Source organism: Calypte anna, chromosome 4A (assembly GCF_003957555.1).
Source record: "Calypte anna isolate BGI_N300 chromosome 4A, bCalAnn1_v1.p, whole genome shotgun sequence".
NCBI lineage: Eukaryota > Metazoa > Chordata > Aves > Apodiformes > Trochilidae > Calypte > Calypte anna.
This window is the reverse complement of record NC_044248.1, coordinates 35,695,315-35,715,081: the sequence shown is the minus strand read 5'-3', so window position 1 is coordinate 35,715,081 and position 19,767 is coordinate 35,695,315. Positions and strand designations below refer to the sequence as shown.

Here is a 19,767-nt window from a genome sequence, read left to right as displayed (position 1 = left end):
AGAAAAAAATCAGGAAATGGAAAAAACACCCATCAGAGGCTTAGAAAGACAGAGCAATGCTTAAAATGTCCTTGTTGAGGATCCAGGGTCAGGTAGCACAAGGTATGAACATGGTCACCATGGCGAAGATTCAAGCAGTGATAAAACCGTCTTTCAAAAGGATGGTGCAAAACATGATTTAAAAGTGTCGATTTCTTGAGAACAGTTTCCTGGCCTTGAGCTACATGAAGCTGTGAAATGGACTGGCAAGGAGCATGGAGCAAGAGACAGATGGGGAATCAGTGCTGGAACAGCATTCAAGTCTAGGTCCAGCAGGCAGAGGGCCAGCATCACATGCACCAACCAACTTACTTTCTCCTGCATGTCCTCTTTTTCCTGACAGAGCAGATCTACCTTTTGCCTCTTCTTCCTTTTTTACCTGGCCAGAATTCAGTCAGTGGGTGCAGAGATAAAGCAGCCTCAGAAATGAAGTCATTGAACCCTCATGGAAGAAGGCTGGTATGTCAGGATCAGCATTTAGCCTCATTCTCCTCATTTTATGGGAGACATTTAGGACTGAGACACACTAACCTTGAACTTCCAACAGCTGAGCAATTTGATCTAGTTGCTGCCCAGAGAGAAGACTGAGGGGCTAATGAATTTCCAGAGGTTGAGGCTTTTCCCTTAAAATAAAGGGCAAAGACCCCCCACACTAGGGAAAAAGCACGATTTTTTTCCTCCTGGAAAAGGAAGAGGGTGAGATTTTTTAAGTGGTTATGGGGGTTTTCCATCCCATCTATAGTGCTAACCAAACATCTGTCTCTCTCAAAGCACCTCTGGTAGCAGTCTGTATTTGCAAAAATTTCTTTTTCCTGTTGATCTGGAGTAGCACAAACTCAGCACTTTTTTTTGCATCTGCCCACGCCTGTGGTTTAGAGTTGTTAATAAGCAGATGAGGAGCAGAGTGAACAGAGCTGAGGTAGTGAGGATAAAGCCACTGTAATTACCTGGACAGTGCTGACCTGCATCTGAGCAGGGATGAAGGGGAAGGTAGAGTCTCCTCACCTTACTGACAGCCAAGGTTCTTGGAGTGAGGCCTGAGATTTTCATAGTATGGTTATACAAGGAATACCTGATAATTTGCTCTTTGTTTCCTGGCTTTATATTCCGGACTTGCCTGATATTCTGACCCAGCTTTCCTGTCTACATACTTTTTCTATTTGTTCTTGGCCTGCTCTGACTCCCCTAAACAGGCTGCGTGTTTATAGGAAGGGTCATTCAGAACAAATTACCATCCTTGCTTTGTGCAAAAGAAGCAGCTCACCTGTAAGAAGAAAAAAAATAAGTCAGTTACTCAGTATCTCATTTCCTGCTGCTCTGGTTTGTACTTGATGGCGTCCACTCTGTTGGCAAACTTTAAAACCACATCTGATCCTTGCTGAGGAGCAAGAACACTAAGAGAGGCTATTCCAAAAGTGCTCACCTCCTTGTACAAACATTTGCAGATCTGCAGTGATTTCAAGTACTTTCCTTGTCTGCATGGCCTGCTTAGGTCAGTAACATCCTTTTTTTGTTCAGCTTTAAGATGGGGTTTTATGGGTTTGGGGTTTTTGGAGTTTTGTGGGTTTGGGGTTTTTCCTTCATAAATGCTGACACCAGCAGCATGTTCTGTGTATTTGTTTAATTTCCTGGCCTGTGCTTTAACAGAGATACCAGTCTGCTTTATCTATTCAGGACTTGCTGTATGGCAGTAATCCAGCAAGGGGAGTCACTCCTTTGAATATTTTTTAGTAATGCTTCAGAAGTGGATCTCATTTCCTATGCTCATGATTGTAAAGAGTTTTTAGTAGCAGATGATGAGATGCAGGAGACGGATGTTCTGTAGTTAAATCACTGATATTAGATGCTGTTGCATGGGGGTTTTTTTTGTGATCTTCAGCTGTGTTAGCTTCCAAAGACGAGATAGGAAAAAAATGCCACTTTCTGCCTCTGTATCTTGCCCAGTTAAGCTCTGAGTGGTATCTTCAAGAAGGTTCTGTGTGGAAATAAACCAGCTTGTCTGTATTTTCATACTGGCTCAAAGGTTGCCATGTGTTTTCTTGCTCCTTCAAGTGCCTCTGTGCATGAGGCATCTGTGTTCAATGTGAGTCCAGTCATTCAGCCCTAAGCTGTGAATGATCCTTTTTCACACCTTGCTCAGCTGACTTAGAAACAAGGACAGAGCTGTCCTGCAGCCTCACTCACTCACCCTAGCAAGGTATTAGCTTGACTTCAGCCCACCTCTGGGATTTGCAGGTTAAATATGGTGGCATCTTAAGCAAGGGCAGCTAAAACTGCTCCAAAGCAGAGTGAAAAGGAACACAACCTGGTGTGAGACAATAAACTGTGTAGTTGCTTGGGGGTGCCACAACTCTTTGTTTGGTTGGGTTTTTGAGTGGTTTTTTTGTTCTTTTTTTTAATGCCTGGGGACATGTTTTACTTTTGTACAGTGAAGCAGCTGTGTGTAGCTTGAGAAACTTGCAGCTTCACCATAGGTGAAGATGAAGTGGTGGGAGAGCTCATGGGGCTCTCTGGTTTGGGCTTGGCCAGGTGGTTGAGGCAGCCAGCTTCAGTAAACATGAGACTTTGTTAAACTCAGATGTGATACATCCTGTCGAGCTGTCATTTTAATTAATGCTAATTGTGCTCATTAACTAATTTGTCAGTCATCCTGAGGGACAGCAATTCAGGTTAAAGTTAATGTCTTTTAACAGTGTTTCCATCACAGTGTGAGCTGCATCAGTCACCTGGTACATGGAAATGTAAATATGCCTGGCTTAAAAGCAGAAGAAATGTGAAGAGGTATCCCCAGCATTAGGCTCACTGTAAACCTTGAACTCTAGCTCTGGAAGATCCCAGCCCTGGACAGGAGTGGGGATGTTGCATTAGCTGGTGTAAGCTGTCAGGGCCTTGCAGAGGTCCAGGGTATGGTCCATACATCTGGTATGGATAAGGTAGAGGTCAAATCACAACGGGCAAAGCTTTGGCTTATGATGACTCCAGTAATTGTTTCCCAACATAGTTATTAGCTTGGAAAGAGTTCACAAAATAAAAATGCTGGATCTCTGTTTCCAGCATGTTTTATTGAACTTGTTTCCAGATTTTGCATCTCTGTCATTTAAATATTTGCTGTCTTAAGGAAGTATTTCTGATTTTAGTTTGGTTCTGACACAGGTTTTTCCAAATCTCAGATATTAAATAAGAATTTATCTTATGAGTACTGTGTTTATTTAAGAATTTAGAAGCAGAGAATGTAATTATTCTTAAGGCTGTGAAAATCTAAATTTAAAGCATAGTATAAAAAGCTGCAGACAGTTGGATACCTTAGTCCCCTTTTGTTGAGGCTGAAAGGATAGAAGCACATTGAATCTAAGGATAAAAATACATGTTTTGAATAAGCCATTGTTAGGAGACAATTCCAATAGAAGGAGGATGATTCCTGTGATTGTTAGCGTGAGAGATTTTTATACCCCTGGGCTGCCTGCAAGAGCAGTTCAGAAAAGCTATTACCATCAGACACCTGTGGAATGGGTTGCAAATAATGAGTTGTTCCTAAAATATGCTGTTGTACATCACAGCTGTTGGTGGTTTTCTTTGCTGCAGGAAGACAGAGGTGTTGCGAGGGTGATTTGGTGACTGAGTTGGCTTCCTCACCCAGGGAAAACACTGCAGTCCTTGGTTCAAGAACATCCATGTGGTGGATGGAGAAGACTTAGGGGCCTCTCTTTGTCCTGAAGAGAGCTCTGGTTATAGAGTGAATTTCAGGATTCAAAGTTAGTGATGTAATGTTTGGGAGTTGATTTTCAGCAATGCTCACTTGTTATCAGTACTGGTACCTCCTTTTTCTCAAGCCAAGAGCCAGAGCAGTAAGTTTCTCTGCCACAGTGACAGTCACTGTCATCTGGGAGGTTTCTGAGATGTGTCTTTCAACACCATCTGTTTAGCTCTGGGTGGGGGCAGTAAAAGACAGACATGGTATGGTTTATAGGTGTGTTTTGCCATTGTCACTTGCCTTCATTAGTGTGAGGTGGTTGGAAACCCCCCTGTGGCTGCAGTGCTGTGTATAGGGTCAGGCTGTTCTGTCATTTCTGGATATAAAGAATGGTGGTGTGACTATCTGCAGTGTGTGACAAGTGTTGCTTTTCCTGGCTTCACAAGGTGAAATTTAGGATGTATAGCCCTGCCCTTGTTTGGTTAGCACCTCCTGCCTTGCCTATTTCCCCCATGCTGTACCATATCTGTTAAAAAAAATAATAACTAATGAGGTGCTTGTCTCTGGTTTGGTCCAATCCCACCAGAGTCAACAGTCAACAAAATAAAGCTGATTACCTCAGGTAAAGAAAAAGAGCCTGAGACTGAGCTGACTGCTTTTCATGTAATGGTCCCATTGAAGTCATATCATGAGCTTGCATGGCTGAGGTGAGCAGGCAGGAGTCCTTAGCTGGATGTACATGTTTGAGTCATTGCCCTCAAAAGAAAATTTGCTGGTGGTGTAAAGATCCCACTGAATTGCTCTGATTTCATCTCTGAACACTGAAGGCTTCCAACCTGCAGCCGTTTGCTTTCCTGCAGAGCCTCAATGCATCAGACAAAAAGTGGCCCAGCACATGGCACTTCCTCTTGTGTTTTTTTGAGAAGGTGTTTAGCAGGAGGTGGCTGACTGGGGAGATTATTTTGTTCTTTTTACTGCTCTTATTGTCAATGACAGAGAGTGGCAGAGCAAAGTGAGAATGTGAAGAAACAGGAAGCAACTGAGGTAGTGGCAGGAAGAACGCAAGATATTTTTAACTTTTTTTTTGTTGTTATTGTTTGGTTTTTGTGTTTTGTTTGTTTTTTTTTTTAAAGACACAGTGGTAGCTGTTTCAGCTGGCAACCTCTTTATTCACATTACTTGTGTTTCTGGTGGCCAGGAGGCAAGAACAGACATGGTTGAGATCATCATCATGATGCCTTTCTTAGGTTAATCACACACTACAACAAATTTCTGTTACAGTAATGACTGGTTAGGCTCTGCATCCTTCTTGTCTAATTACATGCCATTAGGAGTGGTTCTTTTCTGCTAGGCTAACACCTGTAAATTACAATGGATATGTCCTTTGCCAGCTGCCTGTTCTGTGCAGATCCGTTTCCTTCTCTAATTCTCAGCCTAGCATCTTCATTAAAATAATACGGTAAGTGAGGAGAACTAAATTTCTCAGATGGTGTGTGAGAGTTAAACATTATCATTGGGTTTCACCTTATGCAAAAGACATTCCTGCTGCTATCACCTCTTCCAAGGCAAAATTTACTTAATTGCAAGATTAGAAAAAAAAAAAAAAAAGAGCTGCTACAATACCTTTCTGTGAGCACTGATAATGTGGGTACTCAGCAGCAAAACAGGCCTTATTAACAAGGGTGCTGCCATCACTCCTGGGGATGCTGCAGCTGTGTGCTGAGTGTTTGCATTCAGTGCACAGGGGGAATGTTCTTAAGGAGAAGGTCACACTGAAATTCAGGTAGTTTGCTTTTGAGGATCTGAAAGCATTTCTGAAAGAAATGACATCCTTCGTCCCGTGGAGCCACCCTTTCCAAGACAGACCTACTTACTTAGCAGTAGTTATGTTTTCCTGACTACACAAAATGTGATTTTGGTCTTGGTCTAAATCCCAATAAATGTATGTCCTATAAACCTCACCTTCACAGTTGTTGCTGACTGACTGGATGTTTTAGCAGAAGAAACAAGAACAGCATGGGCTGTAAAGCAGCGTTGTGCTGTCACCCCTGAAGATGATCACACTTCATTATAAATGAAGTTACCTTTTTCCTCCACAGCATTGCTAATGTATTTATTGCTGGCTATTGTTAAACTGCTCTCTCAAAAAACAGGGGGTTTTTTTGCATGTCAGTTTTCAACATTCAAAAGCATCCAGCTGTGAGAGATGCATTAATGAGGGAATACATTTCACTGTGCTTTTATCAGACAGAAGAAGATAGAATAGATAAGGAACAAAATTCCTATTTGTTGATGGGCAATTCTGTTGCTTTCAATACAGAAGTTGAAAGGTCCATACAATGCCCTCTTTACATTCCTCAAACAGCTGTTGGTTTTCCTAAATAATTATAAACTGAAGAAAAATAATGTGGCAGTGAGCTGTGTGAAATTAAGTCACCTGCCCGATGTGGACAGCAGGTTGCTGGTTTTCTTTCATGTGCATGTGTCAGTAGTGCTCATGCAGATATCCTCTGGAAATGTGGCTTACCCTTGAAGTCAGGCTGCACATTCTTAAAAGTCACTTCCAGTGTCAGATACTGAAATAAAAAAAAAATGTGCTGATAAATAATGAGGCTATACATAGTAACATGGTTTTTAAAAAAAGCAAAATATGCATCCCTGTGGGTTTTATCCATGTGTCACGTCCCCTCTAGGGTGGCCAAGGATAGAAGGTAGGAGTGTAGCTGTACCTTATGCAACTGTTCGAGCTGACTGCAGTCAGTGTAGTTGTTTGATTTGGCTGTTTTCACAAAGTCATTTATCCTTCCTTTTCACCTTGGAGGGGAAAGACTGCCAGGCTCTTGGCAGTGTTCTGCAGCAAGCCTGGTGTTCAGCAGGGACTTGAGCATCCTTAGACTCCTCGCCAAAGAAAGCCATTTCACCAGGTGCTGTGACCCTGGGAGGAGGCATGTGAAGAGGGTGAGCTGCAGCCTCTGCTGCTGCCTCAGAACCCTCCCTGCCAGCAGGGAGGATGCTCAGGAGCTGAGTGGGAAAGCAGAGGGGCAGGATGGGGACATCATAGGGAGGAGGGTGTGGAGATGATGCACGTTCAGGCTGCTGCCCACGCATCCTGAGGTTCCTTCACAGGTTCTTTTGAGAGATCCTAGAGGCTACTGTTACCAGAGGATTTCAGCTGCCCCTAGAAAAGGCTTTTAATCTGTGGTTAGGAAGTGATCTTGGAAGGCTCAAGCTTCAAGGGCAACAGATGATGCCACAATTCTTAATTTAAATCAGGATTTTCGTTCCCTTTCACAAATGTTGATTTTTAGCAGTCTTCTCAAGACTGTATTTTCTACTGTGCTTAAATATTGTTTTTGGATCTTTAAAGTATTGGAGTGCAAAGGAATCCCATTTTTCTTCTGGAAACCCTAAAGAGCTATGCAGAATAGGGGTGTACCTATAAATTCATGACCACTTGGTCTTTACTTCCACAGAACAAAGCCTTTTTTACAGCACTTCTTTGTGCACATATTTCACCATGGCTAGAGGATGGTGACCTTTTGGTGGAGTCAGCCCAGCTTTGCTGTTGGGGAACCTCAGAGTGAAAGTCACCAAAAAAGGATAATATGATTAAAAGCAAAATGCAACCTGGAGTGAAGTTCATTTGCATGCAGAAGGTGTACATCAGGGTGCTAACAACGCACGGCTCTGTGGAGAGGTTCTGGAGCTGGTTGCTGCTTGTCTCCTGGCCAGGATAAGATGGGGCTCTGCCCACAGGGAACAGATGGAACATGAGAGAGAACATCCCATCTTAGAGCAAAGCTGTGGTCATACTTCTTTGTAGTTGGACATCTTTTTAATTGAAGGGTAACTAATTGCTGCCAGTAGGAGAGTAGAGCTGAATCAGGCTCTGTAGAGTTTTCAATCACCTGTGGTTTGGGGTCTGCCTATTTAAAGCAAGATATTCACACTCATCTGTCTCTGGGCAACTCCTGAGGTGTTTGTATGTCTCTGGAGCATTTGGAAGTGTTGGGGCGAGGTTCTGCTCAAGCTCACAAGTCCAGACTCTTGGATGATCTTGTCAGCACTGTCCCATACGCTCGTGGCCATGGGACTTGGACTAGTTCACACCCTTTAGTGTGAAGTTTAGGGCAAAAAGGTACCCCAAATCTGGTTCAGACCTGCCTGTCTGCACTCTTTTTATGCCAGTCTAAAGCTGCTTCGGCCAATACTGATTTTTCTGACAAACCTGAGGGCATGCTAGGGATGGCATGACTGATGCTTGCTTCTAAATTGGGATAAACACTCCAGCACCAAAATTACACATAGACAATCCCTTGTGCTCACTGAAAAGTACATGGGAGTACTTAAGAAATCGTGTCTCCAGGAGCCTCTTCTGCAGCCTGCTGGACACAGCATTTTCTGGACTCAGGAATTCGGCACGGGCCCAGGGAGCACAGAGACCATAGATTTAATGAGAACATGTGCAAGACTTTCCTGCAGAAACAAAATCCAGCAGTGTGATCTTCATGCCGCAGTGAAAAAATAATGTAAATGTTAGATTTTAAAATGTATTTTGAATTAAGCAAATTTGGTTTTGCATCTAGTTAAGTAGGCCATACCATTCACAGTAAGATTACTGTAGTCTCTTGGAAAGGTGAACTTCAGTTTGTCAAAAGCTCAGTGAAATGAAGGAAGATGCAAAGCAATTTGCTTTGGATCAGGCCCAGAGGCCACCGTACCATTTGGAGGGACTGACTTAACCCATTTTCTCATCTGCAGGTTGAGAGCAGCAGATTAAGCTGAGTTTTGTCCTTCTAAAGTGGAGATTCCATGCTCTGCACTTTGCAGGGTTAAAGCCTGTACATAGCAGAGAGAGGCAAGATGAGAGGAATCAGCAACCAGAAAAAAATATATTCAGCTTGTACAAAATATTGCTTAATCTTCAGTACCTGTCAGGCTAATTGCCAGCCAGCTCTTTAGCAAAAAAATGGCAATGCATCTTGCCCTTGATTTGTGACCCAGTTTTCCTTGGTTTATTACCATTGAATTAGAAAGCAAGAACAAGGAGGGACTGCCATTTCTCTTAAATACTTACACTCTGTTTTTCCATTAGGACATGCATCCCATTTTTCCACCCACCTTTTTCATGTTTCAGCATCATGTCTTGACACCTGTATGAGCAGACAGGCTGGGTGCTGCAGGCTGTGCCTTAGCATCCAGGAGGAAGAGCTGTGAGATCCAGTGGGGATCCAGGCTGTACCCCAAGAGCCCTGGAAGGAGCTGGGCTTCCCTAGAGGCTGTTGGTGCAGTTCAGTTGGGAATTTCAGCTGATCTAGGTGGTTAAAATGGATTTTTAAAAGTGTTAAAAAGTGTTTCTAGTGCAGGTGCTAGGGGGAGGGGAGGGGCTGTGGGATTTTTTTGGTGGTGTTTGCTTCAGTACTAAAATGAGTGGCCTAGACTTCCAGTGAGGTTTGTACAAATAAAGGTCCTTTTCTCACAGGGCACACATGTACATTGCCATGGCCCTTCATATAGGCCAAATATGCAAAGGGGTTTCACACATAGATGTGCATTCATTTCCAAAGGTGATTGAAATGTGTCCTTAGATTCAGAAAATTCTTAAATTCTTGGTAGCTAGAAGCAGCAAGGCCATCCAGAGGATCTGTATGTGTGCTAGGACATCAGTCTGGCCAGAGCTTTCAAGTGCATCTGACAGTTTTCTACAGCAAATGGCCCTACTCCAAAAACAATAAAAATACTAGAAAAGCTTTTCAAATAACCCACACATACATAGAGTTAAAAACTCACAGATGAGAATTGTGGCTTATAATACAGTGAAAAATAAAATAAAAAGTAAGATAAGGCAGGTCTTTGCTCATAGGCACCTCCTTACACATAGAGAGGGCTGAAGCCAGCACTGGGGTTCCTGAGCTGTATGAGACTGCCTGGTCCTCTCTAGTCCCCAGGATGTTCTTCATGTCATGTCCCAGCTCCTTCTCATCTTCCTCCCCAGCATTTGCTCCATGGCCTGTCAAGCTGAGCTGTCTTTCCTTCTTCTAGAGAGATGGCACCAACCCAGCAGCTGTTTTAGGGAACACCACAGTGTATGACACATGCTGTCTGTGACATTGTGCCCTATTCTAACCTCAGGGCAGTTGTGAGAGAGTCAAATGAGGCTTTGGATGTGAACTAGTGTGACCCTCATATAGTCATGCTATTGAACGGGTCCAAATCAGCTACCCCTGAGCCCAGATGCTGCAAAAAAAGTGCTCGGATACCATGATGATGGGCTCAGCTGATGAGAGGAGTCAAGGTGAGTTGTAGTTTAAGGCAGCAGAAAAGCATCAAGAAGCAATAGGAGAAGGTTAATAGTGGAAAAGGCCAAAACCCTCCTTACTTGCACTGAAAGTATTCTAGCAATAGGCTGTTGTCTGAGTAAAGTTGTACCAGTTCAATGGATAGTGAGGGAGTAAAGGGATATTTTGCTGAAGTGTTACAGCAGTTCCGCTCAGTGAATCAGTCAAAAGCAAACCTCCCCATACAGCTGCCTGCTTTGCACATCATCTGCATGATGGTTGCTGTATCCCTGGGGGGTTGAACTTGTTGCTTCTGTCCTCTCCCCCCCTCTGTGTCTCTGCCATGGGTTCCTGAGGCAGTTGCAGGCAGGGACTGCAAAAGTGTGTGCTGACCTGGGGCAGGAGGGGAACTGGGGTTTTGTGCACTTTCTCCTTGAAGTGTCAACCCCATCTCTTGTGGGAACCACATGTATGTATGTTCAGGGTCTCTGTGAGCATCTCCTGTCACCTCTTGCTTCCTTGTAACTGTAGTGTAAGACTGTCTCCTCTGAGCATCCCAAAGCATGCTGAAAGATGGAAGCTGCCTGTATCTGGATCCTCCCTCTTCAGGCAACCTCTTGAATTAATTTGTCCTTGATTTGCTCTATTTTTCATTCATAGTGCCAGTCTTCTGTCCCACAGATAATTAGGAGAAAGTAACACATGAGGCAAATTTTTCACCAGCAGAATAGCAAACACCCTTTGGTACTAAAAAGAAGTCACAGCATTTAGAGAGAACAACTTAATGAGCTGGGGGAAAAAAAGCAACCCACAGGGTGCAGAATCAGAAGGATGTTAAGTGCCTGTGTATCTTTAAAATTTAAAGAAATGTGCTTTGTGTTCTGTATACTCAGTGGTTTAATAGGAGCTGGAATGTACCATTGTCTTTTCCTCAGATCAGGAGGCTGAATTCCTGCTTCAGCAGATGTCTGTCTGTCCTTAACCCATGAGGTTGTATGATGATTTTCATGATGATCTGAGGGATCATATGATGAAATAGGGATCATATGATGAAATATAGAACTGTTAAGAACTGTTAGAACCGTTAAGAACAAATATTCAGTTCTTCCATTTGTAGAGACAAGGACTGGAAAGCTGATAAGAACCCAGAATTGGGAGGGGTGCTTGATTACTTTGGGAGATGTTTTTAATTGCTTTTCATTACTTGTTTTTAAATCCTTTTTAAAATTGAAGCTAAGTGGAGATGATGGCAGTCTTATTTGTGGTTTTTCATAATTTTTTCTCTGAAAAATCCTAATCTTTTTCTTAACAGAGAATGGGAGGCAGAATCTTATGCAGAAATTTCCTGGAAATTTCTTGTTTTGTTGTATTAAACATGCAGACTTTCTGACATTCTCATAAGCATCGAGAGGGAAACTTGTACTGTGGTTTTATGAGGGGGTGGGTGTTACTGAAATAAATAGGAGTTGCTTTACACTGTCAAAGTTAGAAACTTCTTGTTGCAAAAGGTCCAGAAAAATTCTGTGTTGTGATGAGATTGACAGCCAGGCAGAGTAATTTGGTCTGAAACAATAAAGTGGGGGAGTACTGTGTTGGTGTGGAAAATATGTTCTTATTACTAAAAATTGATTTTGACCTTTGTGGAGACATTAATTTCACCTCCTGATAAAAGAAAATTTAGGATGATTGCTGCAGGTCAGGCATACAACACTTGAAAAAATCATCAGCAATCTTGATTTTTTTTTTTTACATGTTTTTTTTTGCTGCTACTGAGTTCTGTATATCTGTTTCTAGGTATTTTCTTGCAGTCAGTGTTGTTTGTTGTTTTGAATCCTCACAGTCTTGCAGTTGAATAGTGTTGCCCACAGGTCCCAGTGTTGTTCTTGTATATAATAGGAATCCAACAATAAAAATATTTAAATGTGTGTTTTCTAGAGATGTTGGTGAAGAGCCACTAGATGGATTGGAGGAATTCAGGAGGAGGTTCAGGTCACTTAAATGTAAAATAAGGTGTTGTTCCTTTGTTCAGTGGGCAGAACTTAAAGACAGTGCTCTAGCATGCAAATTTTCTTTCCCACTTTTTGTATATTGAAGAACCAAACAGATTCTCTCTGCCATCTTTATTTGTTCTGGAACTGTTCAAGTGGTCCATCTCATCCTAAAAACAGGGGTTTGTTTTGTTCTGTTATTTGGTTAGTTGTTCTAATAGGAAATAAACTCTGGATCTAAAAAAAAAAAAAGAAAAAAAAAAAGAATTATGACCTGACTGATTGTATATATCTGGCTTGGTCTGTGCTGAGATGTGGAAAAGGAAGGAAGAGAGTAACGTAAGTTAGACAAACAGATGCCCAAAGCCATCTGCTCCTCTCTTCATGGTCGTTAGATGTTCAGCTTGGAATGCTTCAGCTTTCCTTCAGGACTGTGTTGGCTGGCTTTAAAGTGAGTGCAGAATGAAGTGGAGAAGGCAGTCAGAACTTGTAACAGATTTTCAATCTGGTTTACATTAAGTCAGTACCTGTTAAAAAGTATTGCAATCACTATCCTTGGTGGGAAGCCATTTTGGAGTGATGCAGGGCAGCTATTCCAGACTGCAGCTGTGAAACTCAGGATCCCTCAGCAGCAGGATCACAGTTTAGAACAGCAGACTGCATATATATCTTGCAGATGTACAGAGCCCAAAGAGACAGTATAAAAATAATAAATTATTAATATGTGGAAGATATAAAGCTTAATGAATAAGTAATGGCTTGCAGCACTTTCCTTTTCTTAGAAAAATAGGCTGGCTGTATTTGTTTTCATTTTCATTTCACCGAGCATTTTTCTCCTGTTGCTCTAACTATGCTTATGTGCTGAAATTTACAATAAATTTTTCAGAAACTATATTGCTGCCATCCAGAGAGTGAGATTTTCTGGAAAGAGCTTTTGTTAATTTTGCTGGTGGGTAGGGAGCATCTGAAGCAGCTGGGTGATTGCACAGCTTCTTCCAGCAGTGTCTCCCAGGTAGTGTAGCAAAGGAGGCACAGAGGTACAGTTGTTTTCCTTCTGGTTAACAGAAGACAAGATGTTCAGGGTGTCTTCCATGTGTCATACATTCTGGCAGCATAAGGTGGCAAAAGCCTTTTAAAAAAGGATGAGTAGCCTGCAGTTTTAAGGAAGACTGGGGTGGCATTTCATCACTGGCTGTCCCCACTCTGCTGGCACAGATAGGGATGCAGCCCTGGACCTCTAAGTCTCTCTTTGGCAGCTCTAAGTCCTTGGAAGGTGTGGCCGATAAGCACGTTTGGACATCCCCTCCTGTTTGAGGAGATGTTTTCTCTGCAGCCCTGGATGGATTTCAACCTGGATAACACTGCTCCAACTACTTAATACTACTCCAGGGTTTGACTGGGTATGGCATGAGCCCCTCCCATTCTGTGGTAGTTTCCCCCTTCCGGTTTCATACTGCCTGCTCATAGATTGATTTTTAGATCTGTGCCTCCATTTATTAATCAAGCTGGCTTCTGTGTCATTATTTCAGAGGATCTAAATGTGAAAACAGTAAGTGTGTGCCTGGCCTTGGTGCTGTACAGTGCAGTGGTTTCTCCTGGTGTTTATCTGTAACACCCAGCAGGTTTTCCTCCCTCTGTATTCCTTTTACCAGTGAGGTTTGGATTCATCTGCATTAGTCTGACTTGACCTGTTGTCCTCTGTGAGCGTGTCCTTGTTGGCAGTGGACTCGAAGTAAGAGCTCTCCATGAGAAGGGGGAACTGGTGCTCAGCAGTGGGATCCACTCAGGTCACAGGGTGGGAATCAGATCTGTTCTTCACCAAGGCACAGCAGGCAAGGTAGAACCTTCACTTTTACAGGTGGCTTGCCTGAGGATTTTGTGAACTCAGACTTTCACACAACTCTACTCCTTTTCCCATTCATCTGTTTTCACTTCACATTTCTTTTTTTTTCCCCTTCTTAGCAAATCATTATGTTTTCATTAATGGATCAATAAAGTAGCAGCTGTTGTTGCTTAGTCTCTAGTATTGTTTTCTCCATCCAAACCTTGGAATTGGGAGATTCTTGAAATCTGTTTCTTTTGTGACTTTTAGGCAGTATCAGGAGCTTCGCTTCCCCCCTTTCCTGCAAGTATTTCTCTCCAAGCTGTAAAATCAATCTTTTCTATGTACTTTTTCTTCTTAAATCCAACTGCTGCTAACGCTTTGTTTCTTTTATTAACAGATTAGCTTTACAGGAAACCTGTTGCTGACAGCCTGCCCTGTTGTACCCACCGCTGGGCAAGAAAGCTCCGAGAAGAAGCTGAGGGCAAGCCACGTCTTGGAGACAGTCCATGGGGACTGTACCAGATCCTCTGAGATCTGCCAAGCTTTCCCTGGTCACAGCTTCTGCCGAGGAGGACCACCTGGGAGATCTGCAGCCTGCTAAGCACCAGCCACAGAGGGCCAGCAATGGCTTCCCATGCACCCCATCCAGCTCTGCTGGAGTTCGCTTGTTCGACCTGAAGTGCTCAGTGGCTGCCAGTGCGCAGAGGTGCGAACGATGCTGTGAGGATGATCCTGGCCATCAGGAAGCCTTCCCTACCGGGCTCACCAGCAAAGCTGCAGAGGGGTGTCCTGCAGCCCTAGAGCCTGCTGGTTGCTCCCATCCAGCAGGCAGCCAGGGAGTGGCAGTGCCATCCCCCACTGCAGCAGGAGCCCCCTCAGCAGGGCAGGGGCCGGAGATGATGCCAGCCCCTCAGAGCTCCCGGCAGTTCGTGCAAGGCAGCCAGGCAAAAACAAGCTCCCTGGCACAAATGGAGGACTCTGCCTTGAAACCTCAGGGGACTGATGATCAGCCAGCACTTGAGGTGTTAAGTTACTCTCCTTTGGGTGACCCTGTTAGGGGCAATGAGTCCTGTTGTACGTCTCAGGCAAACCTTCTGCAAAGAGGGGAAAAAGAAAAGGGAGAGGAAAAAACTGCTGAGTGTCAGTCAGCCTCGCCAATGAGGCACACTGAAGCTGTCCTGGAGAGAGACCCACAGACTGGTTTGGAGGCAAAAAGCGAGGCTGTAGACACCACACAGTTGCATGCCACAGACAAACCTGAAGCATCACAGGGCAGCGAAGCACCATCCCCGTCCTGCCATGAGAGTCCGCATCCCCTACGCAACACGGCCACTGAGCTGGCAAGTCCAGGGCCCACACAGCTCTCCAGATTCAAAGAAACAGGTACAATGACTGTTCAGTCAGAGAGCAGGTCTTTAACTCAGGAAGCAGAAAGCAGGACGTGGCGAGATGCTGAGGTTCAGGCCGTGGCTGCTGTGGAGAGCAAATCGGCCTCCACCAGCCCCAGCATCCTTGCTGCCTTCTTAAAAGGGAATCCTCCTCCAGAGGAGAAGGAAGAACTGCATATCATTTACCAAGGAGGTATGGGACTGAACCAGTCTGCACTTAGTGACAGTTTCTCCTCACAAGAAAAGTCCCCATGTTCTCCTGGTATCACAGCAAAATCGGGAGTTGTTACGGCCACGACTGCTTCAGCCCAAACTGAGCCTGTCAAATCTCCTGGGGTTCTATCTGATGTGGTATCTCTGGATAATGCAAAATCTGTCCTCCCCTTACCCCCTGCAGCCCTCATTTCCCAAGGGACACCTGTGGGTAACGCTGAGGTGATCAGTGAAGCCCGTGAGAGCAAGGATGGTGCTCGGCTGCCAGCAGATGCTCCTGTCCCACCAAAGCCCATGCCTCTTGACCAGCTTGTGGGTAACTGCAGTAACCAAACTCCAGCACAGTCTGGGTCTAAGGCTGGTGAGCCAGGCACCACTTCTTCTGCCTCTGTCCCAGAATCCAACATCAACAAGCAAGATCTTGTCCATGATGCGGGAAACAGCCACTTACCTTTACTCTGTAGCACAGGGAGTGAAGTCAAGGAGAAGGAGATCCTGGGCAGCTCTGAGCAAAAGCCTCTGCAGTGTAAAGGTTTGAGCCAAGGGGAGGCCATTCTTAATCAGTCTGTGGTAAAACCAAAGGAAGAAAACTTGATGGTGCTTGATCCTAAAGGAGGGATGAACGTTAGCAGCGAACCTGCTGCTATCCATATACAGACATGCTCAGAGGATACAGGTGAAAAGGAGGAGAGCAGAGGCCAGGGAAATGCTGGCCATGCTCAGCTGGCTGGTGGGCAGAGTCTGCAGGCAGGACTGATGCCCAAGCTGAGTGTCAGTCCTGCACGTCTCATACCCTCCTTGAAGGCATCAGGAGCTCCTCAACAGCACGGTCGCCCAGCCAAGGAGTCCAGACATGAGCTTCCCACAGCAGCTCTTCCTGCTTCAGCTCAGGTCTCTCCAAACCTGGGGGAAAACAAAAAGCAGCCCACCCTGGCCACAGAGGCAAAAGTGCAGGTGAAGCAGTCCAAGCACATCAGAGATGTTGTTTGGGATGAGCAAGGCATGACATGGGAAGTTTATGGTGCTTCCCTCGATCCAGAGTACCTGGGAATTGCCATCCAGAACCACTTACAGAGACAAATACGGGAACACAAGAAACTGATCCAAGCCCAGAACAGTCAGACCCGGAAATCCATTTCCTCAGATACATCCTCAAATAAAAAACTGAAAGGGAGGCAGCACAACATGTTCCAGTCCATGCTGCAGAATTTTAGGCGGCCAAATTGCTGTGTCCGACCAGCTCCTTCTTCTGTGTTAGACTGACATGGTTTGCAGGGGTGCGTAGATGTCTGCAGTGGTGGAGAGAACCCTCCCATCAAGTCCTGAGTCCTGCTGTTCAGTTGTGTTATTGGGGCTGTGATGCAGCAACAGTAGAAAATTATTCCCCTTTGTTTTCCGAGTAGCCACGCGCTCCATCACGCCGTTATTCCTGCCACAGCTGGTGTATTTCCACGTTATGCCCACATCCCTACTACAGTCAGATGAAAAGCTAGGCACTTAGCAAAAGCACAAATTAAAATTGCCACCTTGCTGTAAGAATGGCAGCACCTTCTTGATAAAGCAAGAAGCAGAAATATTGTCGGAATTATTATGGGAAGTTATTTTTGTGCATCACGAGGTCTTCTACAAAGGGGTGGGCTGGGGGAGGCTGTGTGAGGTGAAACTAAGGTCCAAGAGCTGTAAAGGCCGAATGCAAGATAACTTCCCTGGTGTATAAGTTACCCCCAGACTGAGGCAAGTCCATGAAAAGGATACAGACATTGATCACTGAGCAGTCTCACTTCTGTTGATACCGTAGGGCACCACTGAACTGGAGAACCAGGCAAAGAGTGAGGATCAAGGCTGAAGGATTATCTCTTTGGAGAAGTTAAGTCAGTGAAATTTTGATGGCTAGGAGAGGTGAGAGAGGGATCTATTCTGCAGGCTTTTTCTCCCCTGCATCAGCCATAGAATCATAGAGTGGTTTGAGTTGGAAGGGACCTCTTAAAGGTCATCTAGTAAGCAGGGACATCCTCAACTAGATGAGGTTGCTCAGAGCCTTGTGGAACCTCACCTTGAACATCTCCAGGGATGAGGCCTCAACTACCTCCCTGGGCAACCTGTTCCATTGTTCCACTACACTCATGGTAAAGAATATCCAGTATAAATCTACTCTTCTCTAATTTAAAACCATGATTCTTTGTCCTATCACTTCAGGCCCTTGCAAACAGTCCCTCTCCAGCCTTTCTTCAGTTCCCCTTCAGGTACTATAAGGTCACTTTTGGTCTCCCTAGAGCCTTCTCTTTTACAGGCTGAACAACCCTAGCTCCCTCAGCCTGTCTTTCTAAAAACATGCTTAAGGTATAAGCAGGTGATGCACACAGGGCAGGTGAGGCACAAGTGAGGACATCAGTAGATGCACCCACCTCCTGCTGGATGGTGCCCTCACGCCATGGTGTTCCAGCCAAAAAAAAGTCTCTCAAAAGCAGAGGACTCTTCTGGCTCTTTGGTCTGGGTGGGAATTGCTTGCTCCCACCTTTCCATGGCACTGAGCACCTCTCCTCTAAATCAGTCTTTAAAGTGGTGTGGATCCTTTTTCTCTCTTCCAAGATGCACAGTGACATTATTCCATAGGAGCAGGCTATCCTGTGCATCTGGGTCCCTGAGCCTACATGACTGGTGTGTAACACTGTTTTTTTCCTTTGAAGTCTTTAGCCAACTTTACCTTTTTTCTTTTTTGCAGTATTTTGCAGTATTTTGGTGCTTTTCTTGCTGCCCTTCATAAAGTAAATACCATTTATTTAGCCTGTGCATATTTTGTTTAACCTAATGCTATCTATATTATAAACTTACATTATTAACTTGAAACACTTTACAGAAGTACTGAAATCTTGAGACAATCTTTGCTGTATTTCTAATGTTAGAAAAGTTGTAGAAACTGATAATAAAAGGTAGCTTAGTGACTGTTTCTCCAGAAGTGTGATAATACAATAATGTCTTAAATGTATGTTGGTCACATTTCTCACCTTAATAACGTTTTTCAACCTGGGAAACGTGTTTCCCACTAGCTTTTTATTCTGTCCACTAGAGTTCATGATGGGTGGCTGGGTAACTTCTGCAGTTCATAGAAAATTTAGTTTCCAATCCTTCAAAGCACTGAGGATTTGAATATTGTAGTCATGCAGAGTACTAGAGTTACATAGGGGTTATTTTTATTCCATTAAAGATTTTTCATGAATCATGGTGATAATTTATTTATGTCTCTAGTACTTACCAGACTTACTCTGTATATCTTACTCGTACAATTACTCTGTAAATCTTACGTATTTACACACTGTAAATGAGTTTTAATTTTTTTTTTCTGAAGCAGACCTGAGGTGGTCCCCTTTTATTTAGGAGGCCAGACTTTTTCGGTCTATCAACTGCCAAGCCTTCAAAGCAGCTATTTTGGGGCAATTTTTCCCCAGCAGAGAGGTAAAATACTGTAAAATACAATATTTAAACCTATTTCCATGAAAGATACTGCTCACAGGCGTAGTACTGAATTGACTCCTAGTTTTCCTCTGGGGGCTTTATGGCACATCCTTGTTCCATTACTGCACATGATTTCCTGTCCTCTCTCATTCAGTGCTGAGGTGCTGATTCAGAAACGCCACGTTAGAGAGTGTCTTCCCACTTCTGCCTCCCAGGGGAAAAGTCTCCTGCCTTTTTTTCATTTATTCCTGCTGTTTCCATCCTCTTCCTAGCGGTGTCCCAGATGTGAGTTTCATGTGAAATTTTGTGTGGGATTAGTATTGACAGTATCATTAGGTCAGGTTAGTGGGCAAGTTCAGTGTCTCTTCCCACACTGTGTCTTTGTGAGTCCTGAAGAGGTTCCCTGAGCTGTCTGCAGTGTTTGCTGTGTCCTGGCCCAAGGCTTTGGGCTGCTCCTTTCACTTCCCTTGTCCCCCTCCTTTGCTACTTGCTCCCAGCCTGTCTTCCTGCCAAATGGTGTCCCCTGGCTCAGCTTGCATCCCCCTCTCCACAGTACCCTTGTTGTAGCATTGTGAGCCACCTTACTCTGAACTATCCCTTTACAAATATGCTCAGTCTGAATATATAAATGGATTGTCCTTTCTTTTTTTTTTTTTTTTTTTTTTTTTTTTCCAGAGGAGAATAAACGGCTATCACGCTTTCACTGATTTCCATGAACTTTATCCTTTAGCTTAAGCTCTCCAGAATATTCCTAGTCTATGGGTACAAGCTGATTTATTGAGACCAAACTGGGCTTGGCAATGAATGAGCAGAGTGCTGGGCCAGCACTGGAACTAACTCTTCTTCGTGAGGAATGGGAGATCTCTCCTGGTTTACTGCAGCTGCTTCCAGC

At 44.1% G+C, this 19,767-nt stretch overlaps 1 protein-coding gene across 3 annotated transcripts in view; it reads left to right on the top strand.

Annotated features, from left to right (window-relative positions):
- The window catches only part of GPRIN3 (GPRIN family member 3), a 28,473-nt gene extending 11,501 nt beyond the window's left edge, over positions 1-16,972 (top strand). For all 3 annotated transcript variants that reach the window (XM_030450277.1, XM_030450276.1, XM_030450278.1), the window contains exon 2: positions 14,219-16,972. In XM_030450277.1, the coding sequence (XP_030306137.1) occupies positions 14,328-16,685 (2,358 nt within the window). In that variant the 5' untranslated portion in view covers positions 14,219-14,327 and the 3' untranslated portion in view covers positions 16,686-16,972. The remainder of the gene's footprint in view (positions 1-14,218) is intronic.
- The last annotated feature ends 2,795 nt before the right edge of the window (positions 16,973-19,767 follow it).